Source organism: Cnephaeus nilssonii, assembly GCF_951640355.1.
Source record: "Cnephaeus nilssonii genome assembly, chromosome: 4".
NCBI classification, from domain to species: Eukaryota; Metazoa; Chordata; class Mammalia; order Chiroptera; family Vespertilionidae; genus Cnephaeus; species Cnephaeus nilssonii.
The window spans coordinates 80,004,178-80,029,446 of NC_137075.1; the positions used below are offsets into that span (position 1 = coordinate 80,004,178).

Sequence of the window (25,269 nt, forward strand, 5' to 3'; positions counted from 1 at the left end):
ATCAGGGTTTTGCCCCATTTTACAGACGGGGACATTTTGACATTTTGAATTGAGGTTCCAAATAACTTTTTCCTGGTCACACGGGGGGAAGGTAATGTAGCTGGGTCGGGAACCCAAGTCTGTTTGGCCCCGAAGTCCACGGGTGAGCTACCATTCAGAAAGCACTGGCCTTACTTTTACATTTAATGTAATCACCACAGCAATCCTGTGAGAGAAGGGGGTGAGATGACCGGACGGCTGCTGCTGAGAACTGCCCCGGGCGGCAGCCAGCTGTCCTGACGACAGCGGCTGCCTCGGCGGCTGGGGGCTGGGGTTGTGGCCCACGCACCGTCTCATCCTCTAAGTCACGGCTGATCTGCAGCTTGGCTCTGGATGATTCCAGCTGCTTCTTCCTCCTCCCCAGGGGCTCCAGGAGGTCCAGGAACCGCTTCTCGATGCTCATGTCAGCACCCCCCTCTTCCTCGTCCAGGGAGGGCATCTGGGCAAACAGCTCTCCCAGCTCCTCCTTCCGCACATTCACTTGGTCCTCCACGCGCTGGGACACAAGGGGACAGAGTTGGCACCGGCCCTGGCACCTGGGCAGCCCCTCCCTCTTCTCCATCCCTCATATCCCACCCATCCTTAAGGGCCCCGTCTGAGCTCAGCCTCTCCCAGCACGTCTCCCTGGACGCTCACTCTTCTTCCCCTCCCCGGACACCTGTACTTGACTTCTCGGGCCTGCTTTTATTAACCCGTTTTGGATCCTTGTCTTATGCACTGCAAAGGGGTAGGAGACGGGTGATGACCAGGAGGCATTTTTGCATGGTAAAGGCAAGCCCGGCTAAGAGGAACTGGCCTTCAGGTCTCAGGTTTGCTCCCCACGATCCCTTCTCTTCCAACACTCCCAGTCTACAACCCGCACACGTGCCTTCAGCTTAGCCAACATCCGGTTGACACTGGTCAGGTCCTTGCCTGGGTCGTCTGACCGCAGCTGGTCCTCCATGGCGCTGATCCACTTGTTGAGGTCGGCGTGGGTCTTCGAGCGCAGGTCGGAGCTCCTGGCGGCCGAGAGCTGCTGGGCCTTCTCCTTCGTGGTGGCCTGAAGCTCATCCCAGAGTCGGTGCAGAGCCTCCAGCCTCTGGGACACCAGGGCTGCAAACGGGGGCTTCTCCTCCATCAGCTGCTTTCCTTCCTGCGTGGGAGGGAGGCGAGCTTACCGTCCAGTCGTGGAGCAGTCCTGCTCCAAATGACTGCGAAGGTAAAGAGGAGTGGGGGAGGCGCCAGAGAAGCAAGGAATCTGGCTAGAACTTGGTGAGGCCCAAATGAAAGACTGCACCCCCTGAGTCATTTGCAGTCGAAGGCGGGACAGGGGGAGCCGTGTTTTGGGCAAATGACTCAGGAGACTGCAGTAGGGACAGCTGCAGGCAAGGGTCAGCTGGTATGTACTAAAAATTTTTGTTTTAATTAAAAAAAATATATATTCAGGATCCATCCAGGTACAAGCAGCCTGTGAGATCCACCCTGTCGTGATCGTCTCCCCTGAGGCAGTGCATTAGCTAACCAGCCTTCAGTGGGATCTTGTAGTTACTGACTTTGTCTCACCAGGTTTTCACCTGCATAAATGTATCTTTTCTGGGTGGGTACAGTATGATACGACTTGGGCCTAGGAATACAGACCACTCAGAGCAGTTAATATTTATTAAGTGTTTAATAATCGCCAAGGACTATTCTAAGTGCTTTAATGCTCACAACTCCCTCAGGCAGGGAGCTGTTATTACCCTCATTTTACAGAGGAAGGAACGGAGGTGCAAGAAGATTGAGTCAGACGGTCTGGCTTGCAGCCTGCACCTTCACTACTGCGGACACGGCCTTGGGTGGCCCCTAGGCCTGCTTCTCCCTGGTCGCCACTGTAGGAAAGAGCAAAGGTGCCTGATTCCAAGATCTAACGCCAGCCACGTTTTCACTTAGGCCCTGGGCAAACTCATCACAGAGGGCCCCTTGCTTCCCCATCTACAAGGGGTGCAAATGACCACTCCACAGTGGTTCTGCCCGTCCAAGCGGTGAGGGTCAGAGGACTGCCCTGCTCATGTCACACAGTCCCCTGTGCTGGGCCCTGGTCAGGAGCACGGGAGGCACACAGAGATAACTGCTATTTTGGAGCTGGATGCTGAAGCTCTGATGCAGGTGTCTTCAGTGTCCTGGACTGTCCCCAGACTCAGGTGACCCGAGGAGGTACCCATTCCTGACCAGGTTTAACAAGACTGGATGTATCAGAAGGTTAAGTACTATTCAGAGAAGTTTTGTCACTCCCAGGTCCTATGGTGTCCAGCAAGCTTCAGGACGGTGCCTATGCCTGGGTAAAGCCCCATTCCGTAAGCACGTCCGAGTACTCGCATTACTCACCGCATCGATGCTATCCAGCCACCCCTGGTGGGAGGCCAGCTCTGCCATGAATGCCTGGTGCTTCAGCCATTTGTTGTGAAGGTTTCGTGCTTCATCATAGGAGACATCCTGAGATGTCAGCAGCTTGTCATTGATCCAGAGAGTGAGCTGTGGGCAGAAAAAGAGGGTCCAATCATCCCCGAGTGTACCTCTTAGGCCAGGGGCTCAGGGCAGGACCTGCTGCCCCCCTCTGGCTGCAGAAGAAGGCCATGCAGTGAAGTGGGGACACAGCAGAGTACCACTCTCCATCTCTGGATCCCTAACTCCCAGCACAGACAAGTTAACCCACATTGTCTCGGGGCTAAAATATGGACTCTGGAGGGTCTTCTACACCAGTGTGTGCAGGGTGACACCAAGAATATTTATGCTTCTCCCTATATATTCAGGATCTAGGACAGGGCCTGGCCTGTTACAGGAACTCAATGAGTATTTACTGGATGGATAAATCCACCCTTTAGCAGTATGGTAAGAATCATTAATAAACATAGAGGACATGTTCTCAGAGGAAGAAGCCAAGTGCAGATTAGCAATGAGGGAAGCCCAGCTGGTGTGGCTCAGTGGTTGAGTATGGACCCATGAACCAAGAGGTCATGAATTCGATTCTGGTCAGGGCTCATGCCCAGGTTGAGCTCAGTCCCCAGTAGGGGGCGTGCAGGAGGCAGCTGATCAATGATTATCTCTCATCATTGATGTCTCTCTCTCTCTCCCTCGCCCTTGCCTTCTCCCTCCCTCCTTCTCTAAAAATAAATAAAAACTTATTAAACACACACACACACACACACACACACACACACACACACACACACCATCTTTACAGCCCTTGCCGGGTGGCTCAATTGATTGAAGCATCATCCCATACACCAAAAGGTTTCGGGTTCGATTCCTGGTCAGGGCACATACCTAGGTTGTGGGTTGGGGTGTGTGCAGGAGGCAACCGAACGATGTTCTCACATTGATGTTTCTCTCTCTCCTTTCCTCTCTCTCTGAAAATCTATTTAAAAAAACATGTCCTTGGGTAAGGATTAAAAACACACACATCTTTGCAGCTACTTTGAAAAATAAAAGTATTGTGGAACCGAAGATTCCAGAGGATGACCTACACTGTCAAGTACCGAGTTCCCCCAAGGAACCCCAGACTGAGTGAGAGAGGATCCCTGTGGACTCTGGGCTCGTTGCTCCTAGAAAGGGCTCTCCTGCAAAGCAGCCTGCCTCGCTGGGCCTCACCTCCTGGCAGTTCTGGAGGAAGTTCTGCAGCTCCAGGTTGTCTTTCAGAAGAAGTGAGGCCTCCTGAGCCTTCTCGTTGTTCTTCCTGTGCCTGGAAGGGAAGCCAGAAGCCGCAGTCACAACAGGGCTGAGTCTGGGGTCCCCAGGCAACACCGCCAGCCCCACCTGACTCAGCCCATCACCCTGGGGGCGGAGAGTACCTGTCCTCAATCAACTGCACCTTCTCCTTGATCTTGTCTGAGTAGAGGTTCCCCTCGGCCACCAGCTTGTTTCCAGAGTCCACAGGACTCAAGACCTTATCCTGGTTGTTTTCCATAGACACCAGGAAATCCTCGAACTTCCGGATCCCAGCCTCTGCAGCTTCTAGGGAGTCTGGGGTTTCCAAGTGAGCCAGCGTGTATTCCTGTTGAAGCAAGTTTCCAGACGCGGCATGAAGACAACCTGAGGAGGCGGTGAGGGAACCTGCCAGGCCGGAGCGCCATGTGCAGCCATGCGGGTTATATAAAGCGTGAATGACGCCCCCTGGAGCTGTGCAAGGGAGAGGTTCCCTAGGCCTTGCTCCCCACCCCTATCCTCACCCTGGGGTACCCAATGTGCCCAAAGCCCTATGGAAGGGTAACCGCCCAGGGGGAAATGCACTTCCCTAGCTGCTGACCCAAGAATAGGCACAGTTTGGGACAAGGGCTGAAAAGGACACACAAGAAACAAAGAGGATTGTCTCCCTAGTTAGTGGCTAAAGAGAGTCCCAGAAAAGCATAACTTGGTCCCTGAGCACCTGGAGCACATTTGGAGACTCCCCAGTGCTGTTGCCCTGAGAGACATCCCCCATCCGGCCCCCCGCCCTGAATACCTCTCCCTACCTGGTTGCTGAGGATGGCTTCAGCCTGCTTCGCATCTTTCTGGAACTCCTGGAAGCCAAGGCACTGGGCAAGGAAGTGGCTGCGGCTCTCCCACATCCGACGCAGGTCGTCCCAGCCGGTCCCCAGGCCCTCCAGCCGCTGGCCCAGGAGCAGGTACTCTGGGTCCGTCTGGCCATGGAGCACTTTCTCCCCAGACGCCTTGACGCGCTCGTAGCTGTCTTGGTGCCCCTCGATCTCGTCTTTGATGGCCGCATGCTGCTGCAGGAGCTGCTCGGCCTCGGGGAGGGACTCGGGCGTGTCCTCCGAGGCCACGGCCTTCTGGGCCATGGCCAGCCAGCCCTGAAAGTTGTCCAGATCCTGCAGGAAGGCCTGCAGCTGGCTGGCTTCACCCAGCGAGGCCTCCTGGCCCTGCAGGGCTCGCTGCAAGCCCTGCCACAGCTCCTCCACGTATGTCTGCCGTCGGCCAATGTCCTCCTTCAGTTCAGGGTGTGACCCCATCAGCCGTTGCGACTCACGCTCCAGGGCACCCACACGGGCCTGGATGGCGGCCACGTCGCGCTCCAGCCCCGACAACTTCCGCTGGATGGCGATGACGCCTGTCAAGTCCCGGCCCAGGTCCTTGGTGGACTCCACTACCTTCGTCTTGTCCTGGATCCACTTGCTGGTCTCCTCACAGTCCACACAGTAGTTGTGCACCCGGAGGGCCGAGCCCACTGCCTCCCGCCGGTCGGACACCATGGTCTGGAAGGCCTGCCACCTGCCGAGGGGGACACACAGACACCCTCTTCCATAACTCTTCCCACAGGACATCACTTCCCAGATTTCCCACCAGAGTCTCTCCCTGGAGACTGTGCACACTGAGAAAGTCATCTACCCACCAAACTGCAGTGCGTAAGGTGCATTTAACCCATTTTGCCCAGGACAACACAATGCCAATCAGGTCTGTCCATCGGCAGGAGGCAAAGCAGTGGCGTGATTCCAGCCGTAAGTGGAGGAACATGGCACTTAGCTGGGCTCTGTGTGCAGCTGGATTTCAGGCTAACATACAATTTCCCAGATCCATTGAAATACTGAAAATGACTAGAAAGCCCACATTATCAACTTGAAGAGTGCTTTGGGACGTAGGGTCCCAGCTGCCCTAGACTACCCTTTACCTCTTTGCACACAATATGCCACAATTGTCTAATCCTCACAGCTTCCAACTACACGGTAACATTTAGTCTAGGGCCTAGAGGAACCATGAAGAGGCCTGACCCTGTTCAAAGTGCCCAGGGCCTGAAGGCCACCTTGGCTCTAAAAGCACAGAGGCGAAGGAGGAGGAGGAGGAGGGAGGGGATAAACTGGGATTATAATTAAAATGGGTAACACAATCTTAATCTTCAAGTGCAGTGCCAGAGTGCAACTGGGAAATGTGCAAAGTTAAGGTAGATGTCCTGGGGCCTGGGGTGGGTCTGCAGCCCCTAATAAGCCTTTTCTTTTTCCTTTTCCTTTTTTAAAAAAATTAATATATTTTTCCTGATTTCAGAGAGGAAGAGGGAGAGAGAGAGAGAAATATCAATGATGAGAGAGAATCATTGATCAGCTGCTTCCTGCATGCCCCCTACTGGGGATCGAGCCTGCAATCCGGGCATGTGCCCTGAATGGGAATTGAACCTTGACCTCCTGGTTCATAGGTTGATGCTCAACCACTGAGCCACGCCAGCCAGGCCAGCCACTTCACTTTTGATCACAGGTTCCAGGCTCCATGTCTGGCCCAGGTTGGGGGCGCATATGGGAGGCAACCAATCGATGTGTCTCTCTCACGTTGATGTTTCTGTCTCTCCCCTTCCCTTCCACTCTCTCTAAAAATCAATGGAAAAATATCCCCAGGTGAGGATTAATAACAACAGCAACAACAACAACAAAAAGAAGAGCAAAGAGTCATCCTCTTCCGCTGCATAAACCTCAGATTACAGAGGCATCTCCTGAGCTCCAGTCTGCCTCTTCGGATGCTGAGACAATCGGCCTGTTCTAGCGGCTCCTAAGTACCCCCCTCCCCCATCTCCCCTGCCTCCCTTTGGGCCCCTAGGTGTCTCCACTATGCTGACCCTTTTCTTCCCTAACTGCACCTCCCCAATTGCCTCGGGCAGAACAAAGCTCAGAAGCTAGAGCGGGGAAAGGGACAGGGGCAATGGGAAGGCGGGGACCATGCAGCACTGTGTGTGCAGGGTTCGGGGTGACCAACGGGACACGGGCCTGTGCTCTGCCTTGGAGATCCTCGAGGACTCCTGGGCCACTGCGCCTGCACGGAAAGCACCCCCTCTCCAAGGGCTCCTCAGGGCCCGTGTTTGGTTTTGAGCGTGAAGTGTGCTCAAGGCTTCCTGCTAATTCTCTTCGTTCAAGTCAGATGCGAGATGAAGATGCGCTTTGTACAGGCAGCAGCGCTCCTTTATGGGCAGTACGTAAGAGCTCTCAGAAAGCCTTTTCCCGAAGAAATGTCCGGGGAATGTGGCATGAGTACATATGGCCTGATTCTAGCCATGGCACACTCAGAACGTCCCCCCGCACACAGGATCACCACCCCGACCCTCAGGCACAGTATGTGCAGCCACATGAACACATCTCTCTCCCTCCCTGGCCGATCACCCAACAGCCCCTCCCTGCTGCTACAGAAGGAGACCAGTTGAGAAACAGGGTACAAACCTGGCAATGCAGAGCAGGCGACCTGCCCTTTGGGCCACACCCCCAGGGGTGTGTCAGGTGCAGGGTGATGCCCCCAGCCCCACCCACACCTCACCTGGTGTTCAGGTGGTCCTGGTACTGCTTCACTTCCCCACTGCGTGGGTGACCACTCTCTACCAGGCTGTTGGCCGCGAGGTTCACGCCATCAATCTGAGTCATCAACGTCTTCATCTCCTGGTCCAGGATGTCAAACCTGATATGGACAGAGACAACGAGGACTGGTGAGGCAGCAGCAGGCACTGCATTGCCGGCGGCCACCCGGTCTCCACACGTGTAGCTCTTGCTTTCTCCTTCCGCCTCCTAAATACATTTGACCAGGTAACGGGTGGGGCAGGGGAGAAAGGAGAAAGATATGCTGACACACCCTATTTGGGGGTTCATGGGTCCAGTTTCGTGGGTTAGCATTTCTTGGACCAACCTAGGAGATAGCTGGTTCCTTGCCATACCGGCCACCAGCTCAGCAGAGAGGCACAGGGGAAAAAACGAAGTGATGGGAGGTCAATACCCCCAGAGTATTAACAACAGAGACCGTGCACACTGAGAAAGTCATCTACCCACCAAACTGCAGTGCGTAAGGTGCATTTACTGCCTCCACTGCCCCAGTCGCTGCTCTTGGACCCCAATTCCACTGCCTTGACACCTTGACCTGAAGGGTACTCACCAGCCAGATGCCCTGTCCCTGGGTAGGAGAAGGGACAGCTGCTGCGGGGAGGGGAGCCATGTAGTATGAAAGCTGACCCTTCTGGGACAAGAGCCCAGGTCCCTCCAGCCTCAGCGTGTTCCAGGGAGGGACCTCTCCCTCCTCCACTCCCTGGATTCTGTACTGGGATGCACGGATGCACACGGGCAGGCCTCCAGGCTGACGTGCCACGGAATCGGAATACGGGGAGTGGCAGTGGCCTTGCAGATCAGTGGTTTGCCAGCTGGTCTCTGTGGCTTCTCTGGGTTCTGTGGCTGAGGGACAGCCACAGAGAGCCAGAGCTGGCGGGCCCCAGCCTCCCACCCCCCTTAACCAGATCAGCTCGACTTTCCTCTGCGTTGCATGTCAGGGGTTCAGTATCTAATTCATTTGAACACAGGCTGCTCTAGCTAAACAGTCATTGAATAGCTGGGCCAGAACGAGCCCCTTTGTTTATTCTGAGGAAGGCCGCAGGGGTGAAGTGCCCAAAGCCACAGAAAGCGATTGGTGACTCCGGTGCCTGGCCTCTCTAATAAAGGGCACCCCCTGGCCTCACGGATAGGCCCTGGCTGGTTAGAGGCTGTTCCCACACCCGGCGGAGGGGGAGTGCATGCCCCGGTGCGAGGAGGCGGGGAGGCGGGAAGAGAGGGCCGGCCCTGACCTGTGCTGCACGACCTCCAGGTCCTCCAGCGTGTCTGGGATCTCCATCTGGGCCAGCCACTTCTCCTTCTCGCCCATCCACAGCTCACAGGCATCCGTCTCCCCAAACACCGTGTACAGGTCCAGGGCATCCTGCAGCTTCTGCCGACGCAGGTCCGCCTGAGCCACCACTTGCTGGTAGAGGTCCCGGAGGGCCTGCAGCCGATTGGTCACATCCGGGGAATCCCGAAACTCCTGGGGGAAGCCCTGGGCCTGCCGCTCCAGGTGCTCCATCACGGCACGGCTCTCCTCCAGCTCCTCCAGGAAGTCCTTGTGCTTCTTGCCCAGGGCCCGCGTGGCCCCTTCATCCTGCCCCACGTCTTCGCCCGAGAGCAGCTTGTGAGCATCCTGCAGCCAGGCCTTCAGGTCGTCCGCGTCGCCCTGGAACTGGAAGAAGTTCTCGGCGTCCTGCAGGTTCTTCTTGCGGAAGGCGGCCAGCTCCTTCAGCTGGTCCCACTGGGCGGACACCTCCTTGATGCGGGCCTCGATCTGCGGGTGCCCGAACTGCTTGCGCGCGACCATGCCCTCCGCCTCCCGGAAGATCTGGTCCAGGTGGGCGTCCAGCCCGCGGAGCTCGTCCTCGAAGGCCTTGTGCTTGCGCTGCAGGATGAGCACACTGGTCAGGTCCTTGCCATAGTCCAGGGAGGAGTAGATCTGCTCCTTCTCCTTGATCCAGCTCTCGGCCTCGTCCATCTCCCAGAAGAACTTCCAGAGCCGCTTGGACTGCTCCAGCTGGGCCTTCCGCCCGGCTGCCATGTTGCTCAGCTCCTCGAAGCACTGCTCCAGGTGGCTGACGCGGTCCCGGATGACCTGGGGATCACAAGGCTGGTACCCTGGGAGGCATGGGAGGAGGACAGAGGAGAGGGGTGAGGGCTTCATTCACGGGCGCGTTGCCAGGCTAGTACCACACGATCGGGAACCTGATGTTTCCCTGAGCTTTGGGGTTGGATGCAGGGGGGCTCGGTTGCTCAGAGGGCAGGGCAGGTCCTTAATAATTAGTTCCCAGTCAACTTTCAAGGGTAAGGGAGGTTAAAAAAAGTTGGGTCAACTCTCAGTAGAAATGTACTACGTGAAATTATTTTTTTAAAAAGCTTAGACACAGAGAAAAGCATTTGAGATTTTGCTCCCCATCAGGTCAGTTTGGGCTCAAATACACTCTTATAAAAATTAAAAAAAAAAAAAAAAGCTTAGATACAAATTTCAAGATGATTCTTCAAGGACACAACAGGGTCTCCTATTTAAGACCCGAAGCTATAAACCTAACTGGTCTCTGCTGTAACTTGAACTAGCAGAGAGGATGAAGGACGGAGGATGGCTCATTGGTGCTTATAAACACCTTCTAATCACAGATTACCAAAGCAGTTGCCCGCTCTCTGGAGAGTTTTGCTATCCCTCAGGCTTCTTTCTTGCACCGTTAGCTAACGAAAGAGGCAGAATTCTAAAGCTAAGGAGATTTATCCAAGCTGGGGTGCCAGAGAGCGGAGCCAGCGGGTGGGGCCCTGGCTTCTGAGGGGGACACCCAAACTCTCACCTTGCCCCTCAGTGAACTGCAGCGTGGCCGTGTTGATGGCCTTCACTTTGTCTCCTTGGATGGCGATGTCAGCCTCCATCAGCTTGTGCTTCTGTAGCAAGTCCTCAACTTCCAGTAAGTGCTTCCCAAACTCAGCGGATAAGAGGTGAGCCTGGCAAAGCAGACGGGTGGAGGGGATGAGGAGAGGTGCAGAGACCTACACGCCAGGAGCAGAGACCTTCCAGAGGGGCGGGGTCCATGGGCTGGGGGAGTCTGTGCAGTTGGAAAACAGCTGCTGCTTGGCATGGAAGGGGCTCCAGGGCAGGGGTTCCTACTGGGGGTGCCCATCGGAGTCATTCCTGGACCGCCTTCCATGAACTCCTCACTAGATCTCCTGCGTTTGCCCAGGTTTGAGGCCTGGGCACGTGTATTTTTTTTAAAATGTATTTTTATTGTTTTCAGAGAGGGAGAGGGAGAGAGATAGAAACATCAGTGATGAGAGAGAATCATGGATCAGCTGCCTCCTGCATGCTCCCTACTGGGGATCGAGCTCACAACCCAGGCATGTGCCCTTGACTGGAATCGAACCCGGGACCCTCAGTCCGCAGGCTGATGCTCTATCCACTGAGCGAAACCAGCTAGGGCGAGGCATGTGTGTTTTTAGAAAGTTCTATGGTCACTCTGAGGTGTATGTGGGTTGAGGGCACTGTGGTGGAAGGAGGGGAGATTCAGATTTCCTGGTTGCCCCTAGGCGGGCAGGTCTGGATGCTCCAGGCTCCTCATTCACCCCTGTCTCTCTAGACCTTGCAGGTTGGTGCCTGTGCTACTATGAACCCAAGATTTCTTGATCCTGGGGACAGAGTGGACCTGGGCTCTTGACTTTCTGGAGCAGAGTAGGCCAAGCAGTGGACAGGCAGATGCAGCCAGACACTGCGCTGCATCCGGTTCTCCATTCTGATTCTGGGACGTGATTGGTTGGGAGGGTGTCTAGGGAAGCATGTGCTAACTGCAGGACGGGCACTGAGGCCCAAGGGGAGTGCTGGAGGCGGGGGAAGGGCAGCGCCAGGCCCACCTTGATCTCGTCCATCCAGTCGATGCTGTGCAGCATGTCCTGGAAGAGCTTCTGCAGCGCCAGGGTCGTCTCGAGTCTCTGGCGCCGGGACGCCAGCAGCTCCTGCAGGTAGCTCCACAGGCGCAGGATGTTGTCCTTGCGGGCCGTGATGCGCTTCTGGTCGTGGTAGTTCTCCTTCTCCAGCTCCTGGGCCAGGTCTTCCAGGGCCTGCACCCGCTCCTTGTAGGCGGCCGTGTCAGTCTCGATGGCCTCGTGCTTCTTCTTGGCGGCCTCCACGGCTGCCAGGTCGTACCCGAAGTTATCCTGCCCCACAGAGAGAAACACAGGCAGCTCAGCCGGGCTCCTCCCCAAATGCAGAGGAAACCGCCGGTCCCTTCGCAACAAGTGCTGGGTGGGAAAGAGCATTCCCACGGCTGGGTTCTGCCGTCTTTCCCAGCCACCTTAGCAGAGCCAAGTCCCAGGGACTGTCTCACAAGAACCTTTACAAAAAAACTCGAGATTTTGCTCCCTGTGCCATACGTGGGGGTGTGCTGTGCGTACATTACTAACAACCCCTTCTCGGCCCTCCACACTCACCACCCGCCTTGCATGGCCCTGCCCTATTCTGGGCAGGGAGGGGCTCTGACTCGGAACCATGCAGCTGTGAACAGCTGGCATCGGGGTGCGCACACTCTCCAGTTCTCAGGACACCTGCTTTCCCCTTTCTGGGTGGAACTGAATTTGTTCCCAAGCTCCGAGTGAGCAGGGACAGATACTGTCATGGACAGTCAGCCTGGGTCAATTTTTAGCCAGTGAAATAGGACCCGGCCCTAGAAGCCAGAGTCCAAAGGGACGTCCGCCACACACAAGATGCTCTGCTTATCTCACACCCCCAGAGGACCACTGCCTGATGTCCACTCGAGCCATGGCTTTAGTTGATGACAGGTTCAGGGGCCATTTTTGGAGTGTGAGGCTCTTTCCCTAAAAATGAGACTTTAAGTCCTGCAGACTCCTTCCTCAGAGATGAATCCTGATCCACCCAATCCTGGGGAGCAGGGCTGCCAGGCCTGTGGAAAGGCTTATCCGTGGCCATGGAGAGGCTTACCCATGACCACGGAGACGCCAGCTTGGGCTCCAGCCCAGCTGACTGCTGGGGGCTCTGGAAGTGTGTCCTCCATTACCTGGGCCACGAGGCGCTGGTTTTCATTGAGCCACGTCTCTCTCATGGCGGCCTTTCGGTCAAAGCGCCGGGCCAGCTGCTCCAGCTTCTCCTGCCTGATGAGCTCGTTTCTCAGGGCCAGCTCCCGCCGGTACTCGGCTTCCTCCAGGCTCTCCCAGGCCTGCACGAGGGACAGAGGAGGGTTCTTGGGGCACAAGAGGAACACCTGGATTTGGGGGTTCCATCTCTTTTGCCCAACTCTGAGTGATTTCAGGAATTTAGGCTCCCAGGGGACGTTACATGTACCGAATTCAGGAATGTCTGGGCTCACCAAAGATCGGGGAGCCCTGGGTACGAGCTCCCAGATCCCTCTTCCCCTAACCCTGCCTTGGACTTGACCTAGGATAATGTTATTTGTCTCTGTGGCTGAGCTGCAAATGGCTACTAGTAAATGGCTACCTCCATTCTATTAGAATATCCAGGGGGTATTAAGCATCTAAACCTTGGAAATATTAGAAGGTGTTTCCTTTCTGTTACAAGTAGTTAATATTCCATATTTAAAGAAATCTAATGTTCAACAGAGACGAGATTATAATAACTGACTCCAAAAATGGATACTGAGCATCTGATCAGGGGCTGAATTGGTGGATGGACCATGGGTGGAGTTGACCTCTTAGAATTAGGTTCACAGCACCCAAAAGAGCCAGCACATGTAGTTAATAACACCATGGAAAGAGGCTTGGTTCAGCCCCAGTGACCCCTCCCAGCCCCCTCCCCGAGAACTCAGTCACTCACTGCTAACATGTAATGGGAATCACTACTGTACCCGGTTGATGTCAGACACTAGCTTCCCGTCGTGGGGCGTGTACACTTTCTGATTGTTGGCTCTCATCCGGGACTGGATGGTAAAAAGTAAGACTTCCAGATTCCCCTTCTCCTGAAACCTGCCGAGAAAACAGAGGTAGAGAGACGCATGTGGAGATCCCACAGCCAACCTGTGTGAAGTGAGCACGGAACCCGGGTAAATTGGAGCTTGGCTAGCAAAGCGTATTTCCTTAAAAAACAGAAAGTAAAAAGGATCTATAGGTGCATGTGTCTGTTAAAACATCTATCATATTCACCAACTGAGATCTAACGGTTACAACACAAACCGGAGAAAACACAAGAGCTACCACAGCGTTTGCTTAGTGTTTGCTCCCCTGGGGGAATGGCTATCTGGCATAGCCTGGGCGTTCCTGTAGCTATGGAGTTTCACCAATCCATACAAAGAAACTCTCCCCTATTCATAAATGAGGAAGGCTTCTGACTAGCACTTTAGTCAGTTTTTATTGAGTCAGTAGATCCTCAGAGGCAGCGGCACCCACATAACATATTGCATTGAAAGTAGCGTTCGCCTGAGTCCTACTGAGCCGGCTCTCCTGCCGAGTGCCAGAGGCCAGCTGCTCCCGCGGGGGCAGGACAGGCTGGGTTCTGGGAGGATTTTAGGTGTCGGAGATGAGACCTGGCAGCAGGATGATGTCTGGAACTAAGGTCCAGGCTCCAGGTAACTGGGTACTTTCACATTTCTGCATGTATGCAAGCACCTACCCACTTCTACATCCTCCACCTGCCAGTCGAGGATCAGCTGTAAGCAGGGTCCCCACGCTGAGGCCAGCCTCATAGGTCTGACTGCTCACAGGCACTTCAGAGGGCTGTGGCCCTGAGCGCCATCTACACAGCCCAGAGATATCAGCCCTGTGTGCAGAGCCTGGTGGGCCCACAGGGGATGTTCTCTTTCAGAGTGGGCTCAGGACTTTCAGAGTGGGTTAGTGTCAAACCAGAAACCAGATACTTGTTTATAGGACATTCTAGACTCCATGTCTCGCCTTTCCCTGTTTGAGAGTCATGAATGAAGAGTGTGGAAGATGAGAGGAGGAGGAACAGGCAGAGGGTACCACTGAGGAGCTAGAAATCTGTTTCCAGAGAGCTGGGCAAGCAAACAGAAGGTGAGCAGGAATGCCCTGTGTCTGTGCGTGCCTGTTTTCATGGGTGTGCACATATGCACATGAGCCTGTATGGTTGTGTGTATCTGTGCATACGGGGACCCACCCAGGCCCTGAACATGCTGCGGAGAAACGTAAGTTCCGAGAGGCGGGCTCAGAGCTCTGCTGAGGAGCAGGTGACAGATGGGAGAGAACAAGAATGTACTTGGTGATCAACAGGGCCCCACACAGAGGGCTCTGAGGCTTGGAATACAGAGGGCATCACCACAAAATAAACACGAAGCGCAGTGCACAGACGAGAAAGGCACTCTCCGGCACAGGCTCTTTGAAGAGACGTGGAAGCCTGAGATTTCACAGCTGCTCCCCCTTGGGGATCTGGGGAACTGCTTTCTTTGGCTATGAGTCAGGGGTCACTCCTCAATGCCCACTTCCTATAGGCTGATGTCTTGGGAGCAGGGAGGCCAGGAGGGGATGAAGGAGGCGACAGAGATGAAGCTCTCTAGAATTCACCTCCCACGTACACTTCCCAAGGCCGAGAGCCTGGCTCTGCCTTTAGGCAGCTGGTTCTCAGCCCCTGATGCCCGCCCTCCCTCCCCAGTGCCGGGGCCTTACTTGGGCGGCTTCTCCACGGTGCGGTAGGTGCTGAAGGCCTGTAGCTGCTGCTGGACGCCGGTCAGGGAGTTGGCGAATTTGCGGCTGTTCAGGACTGTGATGGTCTGCTCGATCCAGGTGAGCAGGTCCGAGGCCAGTCCGCTGTACTTTTCGATCATCTTCTCTGTCTCAATGGCATGGTCGATCACCTAGGGAACCACCTTATTACTCCTCCTCATCAGAAGAACAATGGCGCGTCAGGGAGGACCACAGGCGAGGTGGTCTTCCTTCTCTCCGGCCCTGGAGCACCCCATGTTGGGGTATTCTCCGGGCCCAGGGCTGTGGCTGAGGCAGAGGAAGTGCACCTGAACCTCAGCAGGCAGCTGGCCCTGCTGGGGTTCAGGAGTTCCCCCCTCTTCCCCTAGCCCGAGAAAAGAGTGGTCAGCTCCCTGTGCTAGGACACCAGCCACTAGAGGGGCCAAAATCTTGTTCGTTTTCCCATGCGTATTAGGAATCGAGGGCTTCCAGGCACTGTCTTTGCTAAACACCAGGCACACACAGATGAATGAGGAATGGTGTCCACCCTCAAGCAGCTGAGGACCCAGCAGGGGAGAGGAATCTGGCATGAGGGTCTGCAGTGGGGTGGCTTCCTGGTATACCAGGGAGCCTAAGAGGCCTGAACCTAAGAGAAACCAACAAACAAAAGCTCGTTTTGTTCCTGGGGGAATATTCATGAGACATGGGTCTGCAGGTGGAAGATGGGCTCAGAGGTGCAGGCTAGGACACCTTTCAGGACAGACTGACAACCTGCTTTGGAATTCAGCCTGGGAGCCATTACTTTGGCTTCAGAGGAAGTTGGTGGGGGTGATCTGCCCCCCACACCCCTCCCCTACTGCAGCTGGAGCCCAGGCACAAAGCTCTTGGGATGGAAAGGCAGCATCCCAGTCAAGGCCTGGATGGCAAACGCGGTGACACTGGTTACGAGACACTCGGTACCTTGCCGATGCGCTTGCCCTCCACCACCAGCACCTTCATCTTGGAGAAGTAGTGGTAAAATGCCACCACGTAGGTGATAATGGATTTCTCATCAGGGTTTTCTGTGAAGACATCTGCAAGGGGAAAGGGTGCTCTCAGGGCTGACCTGGAAGCCGGAAAGGTCAGGCTGAGAGGGTTTATCTCCGTGTTTCTCCAGCGTGAAGTTCAACTACAGGCACCAAGTGACAGGCAGCAGGTGGGGATGGAAGAGTAATGGTCCTGAGATCTTAGCGCGAGGATGGACCATAAGTTAGGAAAGAAAGAAGGACCCAAAGGCTATACGGGGCCCCCATCAGGCCAGATGAGGTGCCAGGAACCAACTGGAGCGGAAGAGCAGGCCCCAGAGTGCGGGCCTGGCTGCCATCCCCTCGCTGTGCTCATGGCTTGCCCAGCACCTGGCCTAGACCCCTCCAGGTGCCCCGTCAGTCTGGCACTCCCTCCGGCACAAGAAGCACCGTTTCCCACCCCTACGGTTAGGGCTGGAGTGGGAGCTGCTCACCTTCAGGGTCGAGGAGCGGTATAATGCCCAGCTGACGCTCGGCCACATCAAACGCGTGCTCCAGGTTGTGTCGGGCGTTGGAGTCTTTCAGTTTATCGAAGTCGATCAGGTCAGGCCTGAGGACGAAGCCAGACTGTCAGAGGGAGTGGGGGCCACGGCATCCCCACCAACAGGGCAGCCCTGGCAGGGTGCCAAGGCCCTGGCAGATGGAGGGAGGGGGACTGGCATGAAAAGTGGAAGGAGGATTTGGGGGTGAGGCAGGGGGGCAGCTGTGAGCACCTGCCCCTGGGAAGGCCGCAGAGGGAAGTTAAGGGAGGCAGGGCTGCTGAGGGTGAGAGGAAGGCCAGCAGAGGTGACATTCCCGTGAAGCTTGAACAGCAACCTACATGCTGAGTGCAATGTGTCCCAACACCCGCAGGGGACCTGCCCCTCCCCACAGCGCCTTCTGCCCTCTTACCGGTGCTTGTGTATCAGGGCATTAAAGGCCAGGCCATCCTTCCAGCTGGAGGTGAAGTTGGTGACATTGACGTGGGGGTAGCTGCATCCAAGAGAAACATTAAGATTCTTTTTGGGTCCCAAACAAGTGTATGAACTGAGGGGCCAACACACAGGAGAGGAATGGACCCGTCTCTCCTCAAGCCGCTTCCACATGAGGGCAGCCGTGGGCCCCAAAGACTCAGACACCCAACAGACCCCACAGTCTGGCCCACACCCACTTTGGAAAGGAACCCTGTGTTCCAGGCCCCAAAGAATCAGGCCAGGATAGGCTGTGCATCCATTACGCCGAAGCTGCTATAGTTCTGGGTGATGGTGTCCTGTCCCTTGGGGACGGCAGTGCTCAGGGGAGCAGGTGGGTGGGGAACGTGGCAGCAGCGGGTTCCCAGGGCATACCCTGCTGTCTTCATCTGACACCATAACAGCAACGCATCCTTGGCCGAGCGCGTCTCACGACCTTCCGGACCTTCCGGAACAACAATGTCCTGAATCTGGGGATGAAGAAAGCAGAGGGAGAGGAATTAGATTTGCATCTGGCTCACGCTCTCCTGCTCTCCATGGGGGGGCTCCTTCCCTCTTCCCTCCTCCCTAGCCATCCGTCTGGTCTGCCTTGACAGCCCGGCAGCAACACCACAGCCTGAGGCCTGGGTCCCAGTGGCCTGTCTCCCTGCTTCAGGCGGCGTCAACAGCACGCAGGGGCAGTGACAAGATGGCCTTCACTTGATAGCTCTGATGGGATGCTGAGAATAAACACGACGCCGGGTTCCTCCTCAGGAGGAACATGCCCGGCAAGGCAGGGAGCAGCACTAACGCCGGAAGGTATTAGATTTGGATCAGGAGCTTCTCTTGCCTTTTCATTCTGCCCAGTCCTGTCGTTGTTACTGTTTCATCACGCCCCCGTCTCCCCCGCCCCCCGCCACACACACACGGTGAGATGGGACACCAGAGAGCACTTGGCCGGGCTCTTCAGTCTGAGAGCTGTACCTTCCTCTTCCCTCCCTTCCGTCCTCTGACGAGGCTCTTTCTGTCCCCAAACCAGCAGGTGGAAGGTCCTGCTTCCTTCCCTCGCGCTTTCTAAATTTCCTTATAAATAACAAACCTTGAAGTTCAGGGTGGGAAGAGAGAAGTTTCTGATCGAAACACATAAAAGCAGATCTTCTGTACTGTTTTTGCAATTTCTGAATCAAACTATGTCAAAACCTGGAAAGTTACACATATAGGGGGAAGGGGACAAAAAGCAGGTCTTCTAGACAGACCTCAGCCCAGCTACTAAATTCTCCCTTCTCCCTTATAGGGCCACGCCGCTGACTGACAGCCTGCCCGGAGCTTCAACAGTTGGACGATGCAGAGGAGGGTCACTCCTTCCCACCGGCATTTTCCTAGCCTCCCCAGAGTGTACACACACACTCCCACTTTAGTCACCGTTTTATAAGATGCCCAGACCTGCCTGGCTCGGAGAGGCTACCTCCACTCCCTCTGCCCTCTGGGAACCCACCTGGAAGCGAAGGATGATGGTCCAGATGAGGCCCAGGACCAGGCGGTGGTTGCCGTCCACGATGTCGTGGGAGCCCATGTTCTCCAGGTGCACACGCTGCTCCTTGAGGAACTGCAGGGCCTTGTCCACGTTCTCCAGGCAGTGGATGCGCATCTTCCCCTTCGTGGGCTTTGGCTGGGGGACAGCAGTGGCCCCCGTGGGCATGGAGGGGCCTCATAGTGACTACAGCGGTGGCTGCAGCCTGGACCAGCTCCTATCTTCAGCAGCCACCCTCCACCCTCTTGGCTCAACTCCAACTCCCACACTCACGCCTTGACACTTTCCAACCCCATTCTTTCAGCAAAGTTCAGAGGTTCCCTCCCTCAAGCACCCTGCAATCAAACAAAGCCTTCTGGGTGGGTGATAAATGGTATTCAAACACAATAAGGAACCGATAGTTGAGCACTTAGTACGTGCCAAGCACAGGGATAAGGACTATTTACTGCCAGCTGGTGATCAGAGTGGCTTTCAGTTTGGTGTCTAATAATGGGTCCATCCCACCATCCAACCTCCTCCCTCCTCAGCCCCCAAGGGCCCCAGCCAAAATTCAAGGGGACCACCATTGATGGGTAACTTCATCATCTGAAGGGTTCCCGGGGGTAATTCTCACTAGTGGGCTTTTAATGCAGGGTAAGAGGCAGAACTTAGCCGGGCGTTGAAAAGGCAACGGAAGAATGTGCTACCTTTTCATCCATCCAGACCCTGAGGATCTTAGAGCACTTCATTAGGCACAGGTGTTATTTCCCTAGTTTTATACTCGGGGATATGAAGTAAAGAAGGTCTTGCCTGATAGGCCCAAGGTCACAAGGAAAGTAACTGAGGAAAACATGGACCTAAATCTGGTTCTCCCTCTGGTGGGTTACAACCGAGAGGGCCTGTAATAAACTTCCATTCATAAGAGCAGTGGAACACACAAGACAGCACCTTCCACACTTTCCCTTGGTTCCAAGAAGGATGCACATTTCTCCAGCTGGGTAATGGGAATCCATCAATCCCTGTATCTCAGCCTGCGCATGGAGGCTGAGGGTGGGCCATTGCAGACCAGCCACAGACACCCAGATCCCAAGTGGAGAAAGTTAAGAGCTCCGCATGGCTTCCTGGTGAAGCATGAAGGCTGGCAGAGGCCAGAGGAGGCAAGAAATTCTGAGCACAGGTCAGAGAGCCTAGCCAGCCACGGGGACACCTCGCATCATTAAGTATGAAAACCTCCCAAAAGAATAGGGAGAAACCTGGAAGGCCAGGAGAACTGGAGATGCCCCCAGACCATATCTTTCCTGAAGGGGGATGGCCCCAGCCACAGGACGCCCGGCACAGCAAGGAGCGTTACCAGCATCTCTCCAGAGAGCACCTCCAGCAGCTTGATGAGCATCTGTCCATCCCGCAGGTCCTTGTAGAGGTCGGTGATGCGACAGGACTTGCGGGCCAGGTGTGAGTTCACCCATTTCGTGAAGGTCTTCTTCTGAACAACTTCTCGCTCATCTGTGTGGGGAGAAGAGTCCTCGGTTAGGTTCCCAAGGTGGGCAAGGTCAATGGGCAATGGCATGGAGTCAAAAGGTTTTCTCTGAATCCCAGAGTCCCCAGCTCTGGCAAAGGAGGTGGATGTATCTATTCCACACCCTTCCCGGAAGCATTTGTGATCAGAGCATAGCCTTGTGGCAGCACGGGCCCACGTGCTGTGACGGGGCCAATGAAGAGATAACTCCCACTACCCTATTCCATGCACAGTATCAAGACACCCGTCCTTCATCCATCTGTTTTCCTGTGCCAGTCAGAATGTTCTGTACCACTGTGCCAGTGAATTTAGACTTCAATGCCAGCTTCACCAATCCACCCATTCAGCAAATATTCCCTGTGCTAGAATCGTCCCTCTTGACCCCTCCCTCACCCCACTCTTTCCCCTAAACCCTATTCATCCTTTAGGAATCATCCTGGCGGTATAAGATTCTTCTCCGTAAAGTTTCTTCTGACCCTTCACCTAGGTCAGGTCTCCCCTTGTGTGCCTTGACCCTCACGCTTGCATTTCTCATTTATGTTTCTCTTCACACTTGTACTAATTTAAAGTCTGTCTTGCAGGCTCCTTGAGCCCAGGGAAGTCTGTCTTGCTCACCTCTATCTCCCCAAGGCTTGGCGCCTGACACAGTGGCTACCCACAGCTGTATTGTGGCTGAATGTGCGGACACTGATCCAGCTCCTGCTGGTGCAGGCCTGTGCTAGCCTGATCACACATGAAGGGAAAACAAACTGCCTGTCTTTGAGGAGCTCCAGGGAGGGAGGAAAGAATGATGAACAAGGAGACAGGGAGACCATGTGCAATCTGAGATCCGAGTGGGGTTAGGGATAACAGAGGCATGGCCAGGGGAGCTCCCCATGACTCTCTCTCTCACACCCAGAATGGCAGGCAGGGGTTCTCCACCTTCAGCCCCAGGACCTGACATGACACCCACCCCCAATCCTAAGTCAGCATCAGCCAAACCAGGCTTCTGGCCCACACCGTAGCAGTTCAGGTGGATGCCTCTCAGCACCGCTGTAAAGCCTGGCGAGCTGTCCAGTGAGGGCTGGGAAGCTTGACCAAGATGCTGGAGGAGGGCAGAAGGCTGGGCTAGGAGAAAGACTGGGGCGGGGGGGGGGGTGAGAGAGAGAGAGAAGAGTGGTAGAAAAATAGAAGCAGAGGGAGAGAAGAGAGGAAGAGGAGTGAAACTCCATCTGTTTGCTTTAGTGAACTGTTTGTGGTAACCGGCTTCTGGGCCTCTGGCTTCTGGGCACTTTGGCTGAAGCCTCCAGGTAGGAGCTGAGCTGGCAGTGTGGCTGGGCCTGGGGCCATGGAGGATCCCCAGGGTCAGTCCCCGCCAGGAGGGAATGTCAGCGCCTCAGGAGCAGGCTAACTGCTCAGCTGAGCCCCAACTGTGGGAGGGCTGGCTTCTTAAATTATTAAATATCTATTTTAACAACAAAAAGAGAAGTCCAGTCAGCACCACCTCGAGGGCATAATCCTGGCGGCTCCTGAGGCTCACAGCATCAGATTCCTTCCTCCTGCACGGCTGTTTTAGTGTTAGGAGCTCAGGTCCTTTATTCATTCACCCAGCAGATGTTTACTGTATACCCATCAGGTGCCAGGCTCTGGGTGAGGTGGGGAATTCAAGGACAGGAAGGACGGCTCCTATTCTTGAGGCAGACATACTCTATTATAAATATGACGAGCGCTGGAATCGTATATAGAGAATTCAACGGCAGCCATCTAAATAAGACTTCCAAGAAAAGAAAATACTACGGCTAAATACACAAATCTTATATAAATATAAAATTGAAATGGCATTCATTCATTCTAGGACATTGGGCAAAGTTTCGGAGGGAAAAGACCCCTTATTCTTTTGTTGGCAGCAAATTAAACCACTTTCCTGATTTCAAGGACTGCCTCAGTAAAATACAACTAAAGTTTTGATGATGTAATTAACGGAAAACGGTTGCATTTATTCTGGGACATGTCTGGATCCCACAGAGTCTGCCGCAGTCCCATGGAGCTGTTCCCCAAACCCATATCTGTTCTTTTTAAAAAAAATAGGTTTTTATTGATTTTAAAGAGAGAAAAAAGGGAGAGAGAGATAGAAACAGCAATGAGAGGGAAACATCAACATCGATCAGCTACCTCCTGCATGTCCCCTGCTGGGGATCGAGCCTGCAACCCGGGCATATGCCCTGACGGGGAATCGAACCAGCAACCTCCTGGTGCATAGGTTGATGCTCAACCACTGAGCAACACCGGCTGGACAACCCAGATCTGTCCTTTAAGAGGCCAGCCCTTCCAATCAGTTGTGGAGCTTTTGACCCAGGGGCTGAAATTGTCAGCCCCTTTAGAGGTAAGTGTCTAAAAACACTAAAGTCCTAGCCCTGGCCGGTGTGGCTCAGTTGGTTGGGCTTCCTCCTGGGCACCAAAAAGGTTGCTGGTTCGATTCCCAGTCGGAGCACATGCCTGGGTTTCGGGCTCAATCCCCAGAAGGGGGCACGCAGGAGGCAGCCGATCGATGTTCCATTCTCACATCAATGTTTCTCTCTCTCTCTCTCTCTCTCAAAATCAATAAGAAATAAAAACACTAAAGTCCTTTCTTCTCTCATTTTCTCTGTCTTTAAGAATCCAAACATTTCACTACGTGGTTGCTGAGACCCACGCACCTGTGCCTAGCATAGTGTACCAAAGTGCGCCTAGCTGAGTGCATGGGATTTAGTTCTAGGCTGCTGGGTTGGCACATAAATCAGTGCGATGCCCCCAGTTTTCAGCACGCGAACGATGCCTCCTGGCCCCCCACATATGGGAGGCTCAGGTTTAGAGCTTAGGCAGGCATCGGGCGTCCAGGCCTGCGTTTACTTGAAGGCTGGGGTGAAGCTGCCCAGAATCCCCAGCACCTGAAACACTGCAGGGTGGAGACATGGGAGAGATTCCGAGAAGCTATGTTGGCCACAGGAGAGAAAAGGCCCAGGGGTGGGGATTAATTTCCATTAGCTCGTCGGCTCCGGCTGCTCCACATCGGCACACTCAGCACATTCACTCCCGGCGTGGCCCAGGCCCAGCAGGAGCCTTCTAAGCGCAGGAGAGGCGGTGGCTGGGAGCCAGCTGGGCTGGGAACCCGGGTGGTTCGGAAAGGCCCAGGCGGCGGCCGTGCATCGGGCCTGCCGTCCCCAGGGGACTTGGGCTACTCCGCAGGGACCTGCTGTGGAAAGGAGGCCTCGGCAAGGCCCTGCCAGCACAGGCCTTATTTCTAGGGCCCTAACCCCGCCAACACAGGGAAGGAGACAAGTCTGCCAGCACGGCCTGATCGGAGCCATCGTGCCTCTGCTGCCATCAAGTCCAGGGCCTCTCCATTCCCATTTGTGTCTCTCCCTTTCTTTCCCAGGCGGTTGCCATCCTCATTCCTCCCTGCATGTCAGGCCCTCCCCAGAAAACTCTGACCAAGGAGCTAGAAATACTGTCTGGGCATCGTGACTGGGGGGTCTTTCCTTTATACCCCCCTTCAAAGGTTTAGTTTGAGCCCTGGCCAGTGTGGCTCAGTTGGTTGGGCATCATCCCATGCACCGAAAGGTTGCCAGTTCAATTCCCAGTCAGGGCACATGCCCAGGTTGCAGGCTTGATCCTTGGCAGGGGGTGTTTCCCTCTCTTTTCCTCTCCCTTCTTTTCTCTCTAAAAATCAATAAAAATATTTAATTTAAAAAAAAAAAAGGTTTGCATGGCTGCTGTGGCTCAGTGGTTGAGCATTGACCTATGAACCAGGAGATTACAGTCTGATTCCCAGTCAGGGCACATGCCCAGTTGCGGGCTTAATCCCCAGTAGGGGGAGGGCAGGAGACAGCCAATAATGATTCTCTCTCATCCCTGATGTTTCTATCTCTCTCTCTCCCTCTCCCTTCCTCTCTGAAATCAATAAAAATATATTAAAAAAATAAAAAGGTTTAGTCTGAGGCCAAGTAAACCCACAATACCAAAACTCAAATACTTACCCACTAATATGTGAGTTCATACATGGAAAGTGCTTAAAACAGTACCTGGCCCACAAAAAAATTGCTGTCACGCTAACTATCATCGTCAGCATCACTACTACTATTACTATTACTATTACTATTACTATTACTATTACTATTACTATTACTACGTGCAGGCCCATCGTAAACGCTGCGGGGAGCACGAGGCAGGCTCACTCTCCCCAAGCGCCTCACAGGCTAGCTGAGGAAATAAGACACAAACCCACAAATAGTTAATTTTGCAACCACACAAGAGATAAAGGGCAGTTCATTTTAATAATACAAAAGCTGCCACCAGGTAATATTGGATTAGTTACCAGATAAATGGCACAGACAATAAATGGTTGGGGTCAAAGAGGAGAGAGGTCATTTCTAATTGGAGTTGTCAAGGAGGGGCAGGGAGCTCACGAAGAAAACCACTTTGGACAGGCAGAGGAGGAGGGGAGCAGGGAGGCAGAATGCACCCGCTCAGAGGCAGAAAGGACAGAGCTCATTCGAGGGGACTACTGAGTAGCTACAGGTAAGAAGAAAGCATGTCGAAAACAGGCTTTAAACTAGATGTGGAAAGCCTGAATAAAAGGCCAAGTAGTTTAGATTTCATTCTAGAGGCAAAAGGAACCACTGAAGACACGGCAGGATTATTTCCTGAAATATTAATTTGTAGGGCTTCCCAATGATAGTAAACAGACAGCTTAAATTTAAAAAGAAGTATGCAGAATGACAGATCTCAGAGGGAAGGGGGGTAAAGGGGATGGGATGAAATTAACCAAAGAACATATATGCACATATGCATAGCCCATGGACACAGACCATAGAGTGGGGAAGACCAGGGTGGGGCGGGGCCTGAGTGGAGGGGGTACAAAGGGGAGAAAAATGGGGAACATCTATAATATTGTCAACAATAAATAAATTTAAAAAAAGGATTCTGAGGCACACAAAAGGTTTGATAAGTAGAAAGACATGCCCAGTTCTCAAATAAGAAAACCCAGTATCATCAAAATATCAGTTTACCCTAAATTGACCTATATGCTTAATATTATTTTAAATCTATTTAAATTATGTAATTTAATTTAGGCCAACTAGAGAAACTATAAGAAAATTCATTGGGAAAAGCAACTAAAAATAGCTACAAAAATTAAAAAAAAGAAAGGTAATAAAGGATGAACAATTTTCTCAGATATCCTTTCTATCAAATATTAAATCACAGTATAAAGTTATAATAATAAAACTGTGTAGTGCTAGTGTATGAATAGATATAGGCACATAGAAATACTCCCAAGTACACATATGCAGTTCCTATT

At 53.9% G+C, this 25,269-nt stretch overlaps 1 protein-coding gene across 2 annotated transcripts in view; it reads right to left on the reverse strand.

Annotated features, from left to right (window-relative positions):
• The window catches only part of SPTB (spectrin beta, erythrocytic), a gene marked incomplete at its 3' end in the record, with an annotated part of 122,602 nt that overhangs the window by 25,497 nt on the left and 71,836 nt on the right, over nucleotides 1-25,269 (reverse strand). For both annotated transcript variants that reach the window (XM_079769230.1, XM_079769229.1), the window contains exons 3-21: nucleotides 19,788-19,939; nucleotides 18,422-18,595; nucleotides 17,323-17,417; nucleotides 16,889-16,969; nucleotides 16,432-16,547; nucleotides 15,894-16,006; nucleotides 14,919-15,106; nucleotides 13,151-13,268; nucleotides 12,347-12,505; nucleotides 11,187-11,489; nucleotides 10,136-10,286; nucleotides 8,567-9,437; nucleotides 7,282-7,419; nucleotides 4,506-5,262; nucleotides 3,846-4,048; nucleotides 3,646-3,736; nucleotides 2,383-2,529; nucleotides 908-1,171; nucleotides 329-535 (exon numbers count right to left, since the gene is read on the reverse strand). In XM_079769230.1, coding sequence (XP_079625356.1) covers nucleotides 329-535; nucleotides 908-1,171; nucleotides 2,383-2,529; nucleotides 3,646-3,736; nucleotides 3,846-4,048; nucleotides 4,506-5,262; nucleotides 7,282-7,419; nucleotides 8,567-9,437; nucleotides 10,136-10,286; nucleotides 11,187-11,489; nucleotides 12,347-12,505; nucleotides 13,151-13,268; nucleotides 14,919-15,106; nucleotides 15,894-16,006; nucleotides 16,432-16,547; nucleotides 16,889-16,969; nucleotides 17,323-17,417; nucleotides 18,422-18,595; nucleotides 19,788-19,939 — 4,328 coding nt within the window. The remainder of the gene's footprint in view (nucleotides 1-328; nucleotides 536-907; nucleotides 1,172-2,382; nucleotides 2,530-3,645; nucleotides 3,737-3,845; nucleotides 4,049-4,505; nucleotides 5,263-7,281; nucleotides 7,420-8,566; nucleotides 9,438-10,135; nucleotides 10,287-11,186; nucleotides 11,490-12,346; nucleotides 12,506-13,150; nucleotides 13,269-14,918; nucleotides 15,107-15,893; nucleotides 16,007-16,431; nucleotides 16,548-16,888; nucleotides 16,970-17,322; nucleotides 17,418-18,421; nucleotides 18,596-19,787; nucleotides 19,940-25,269) is intronic.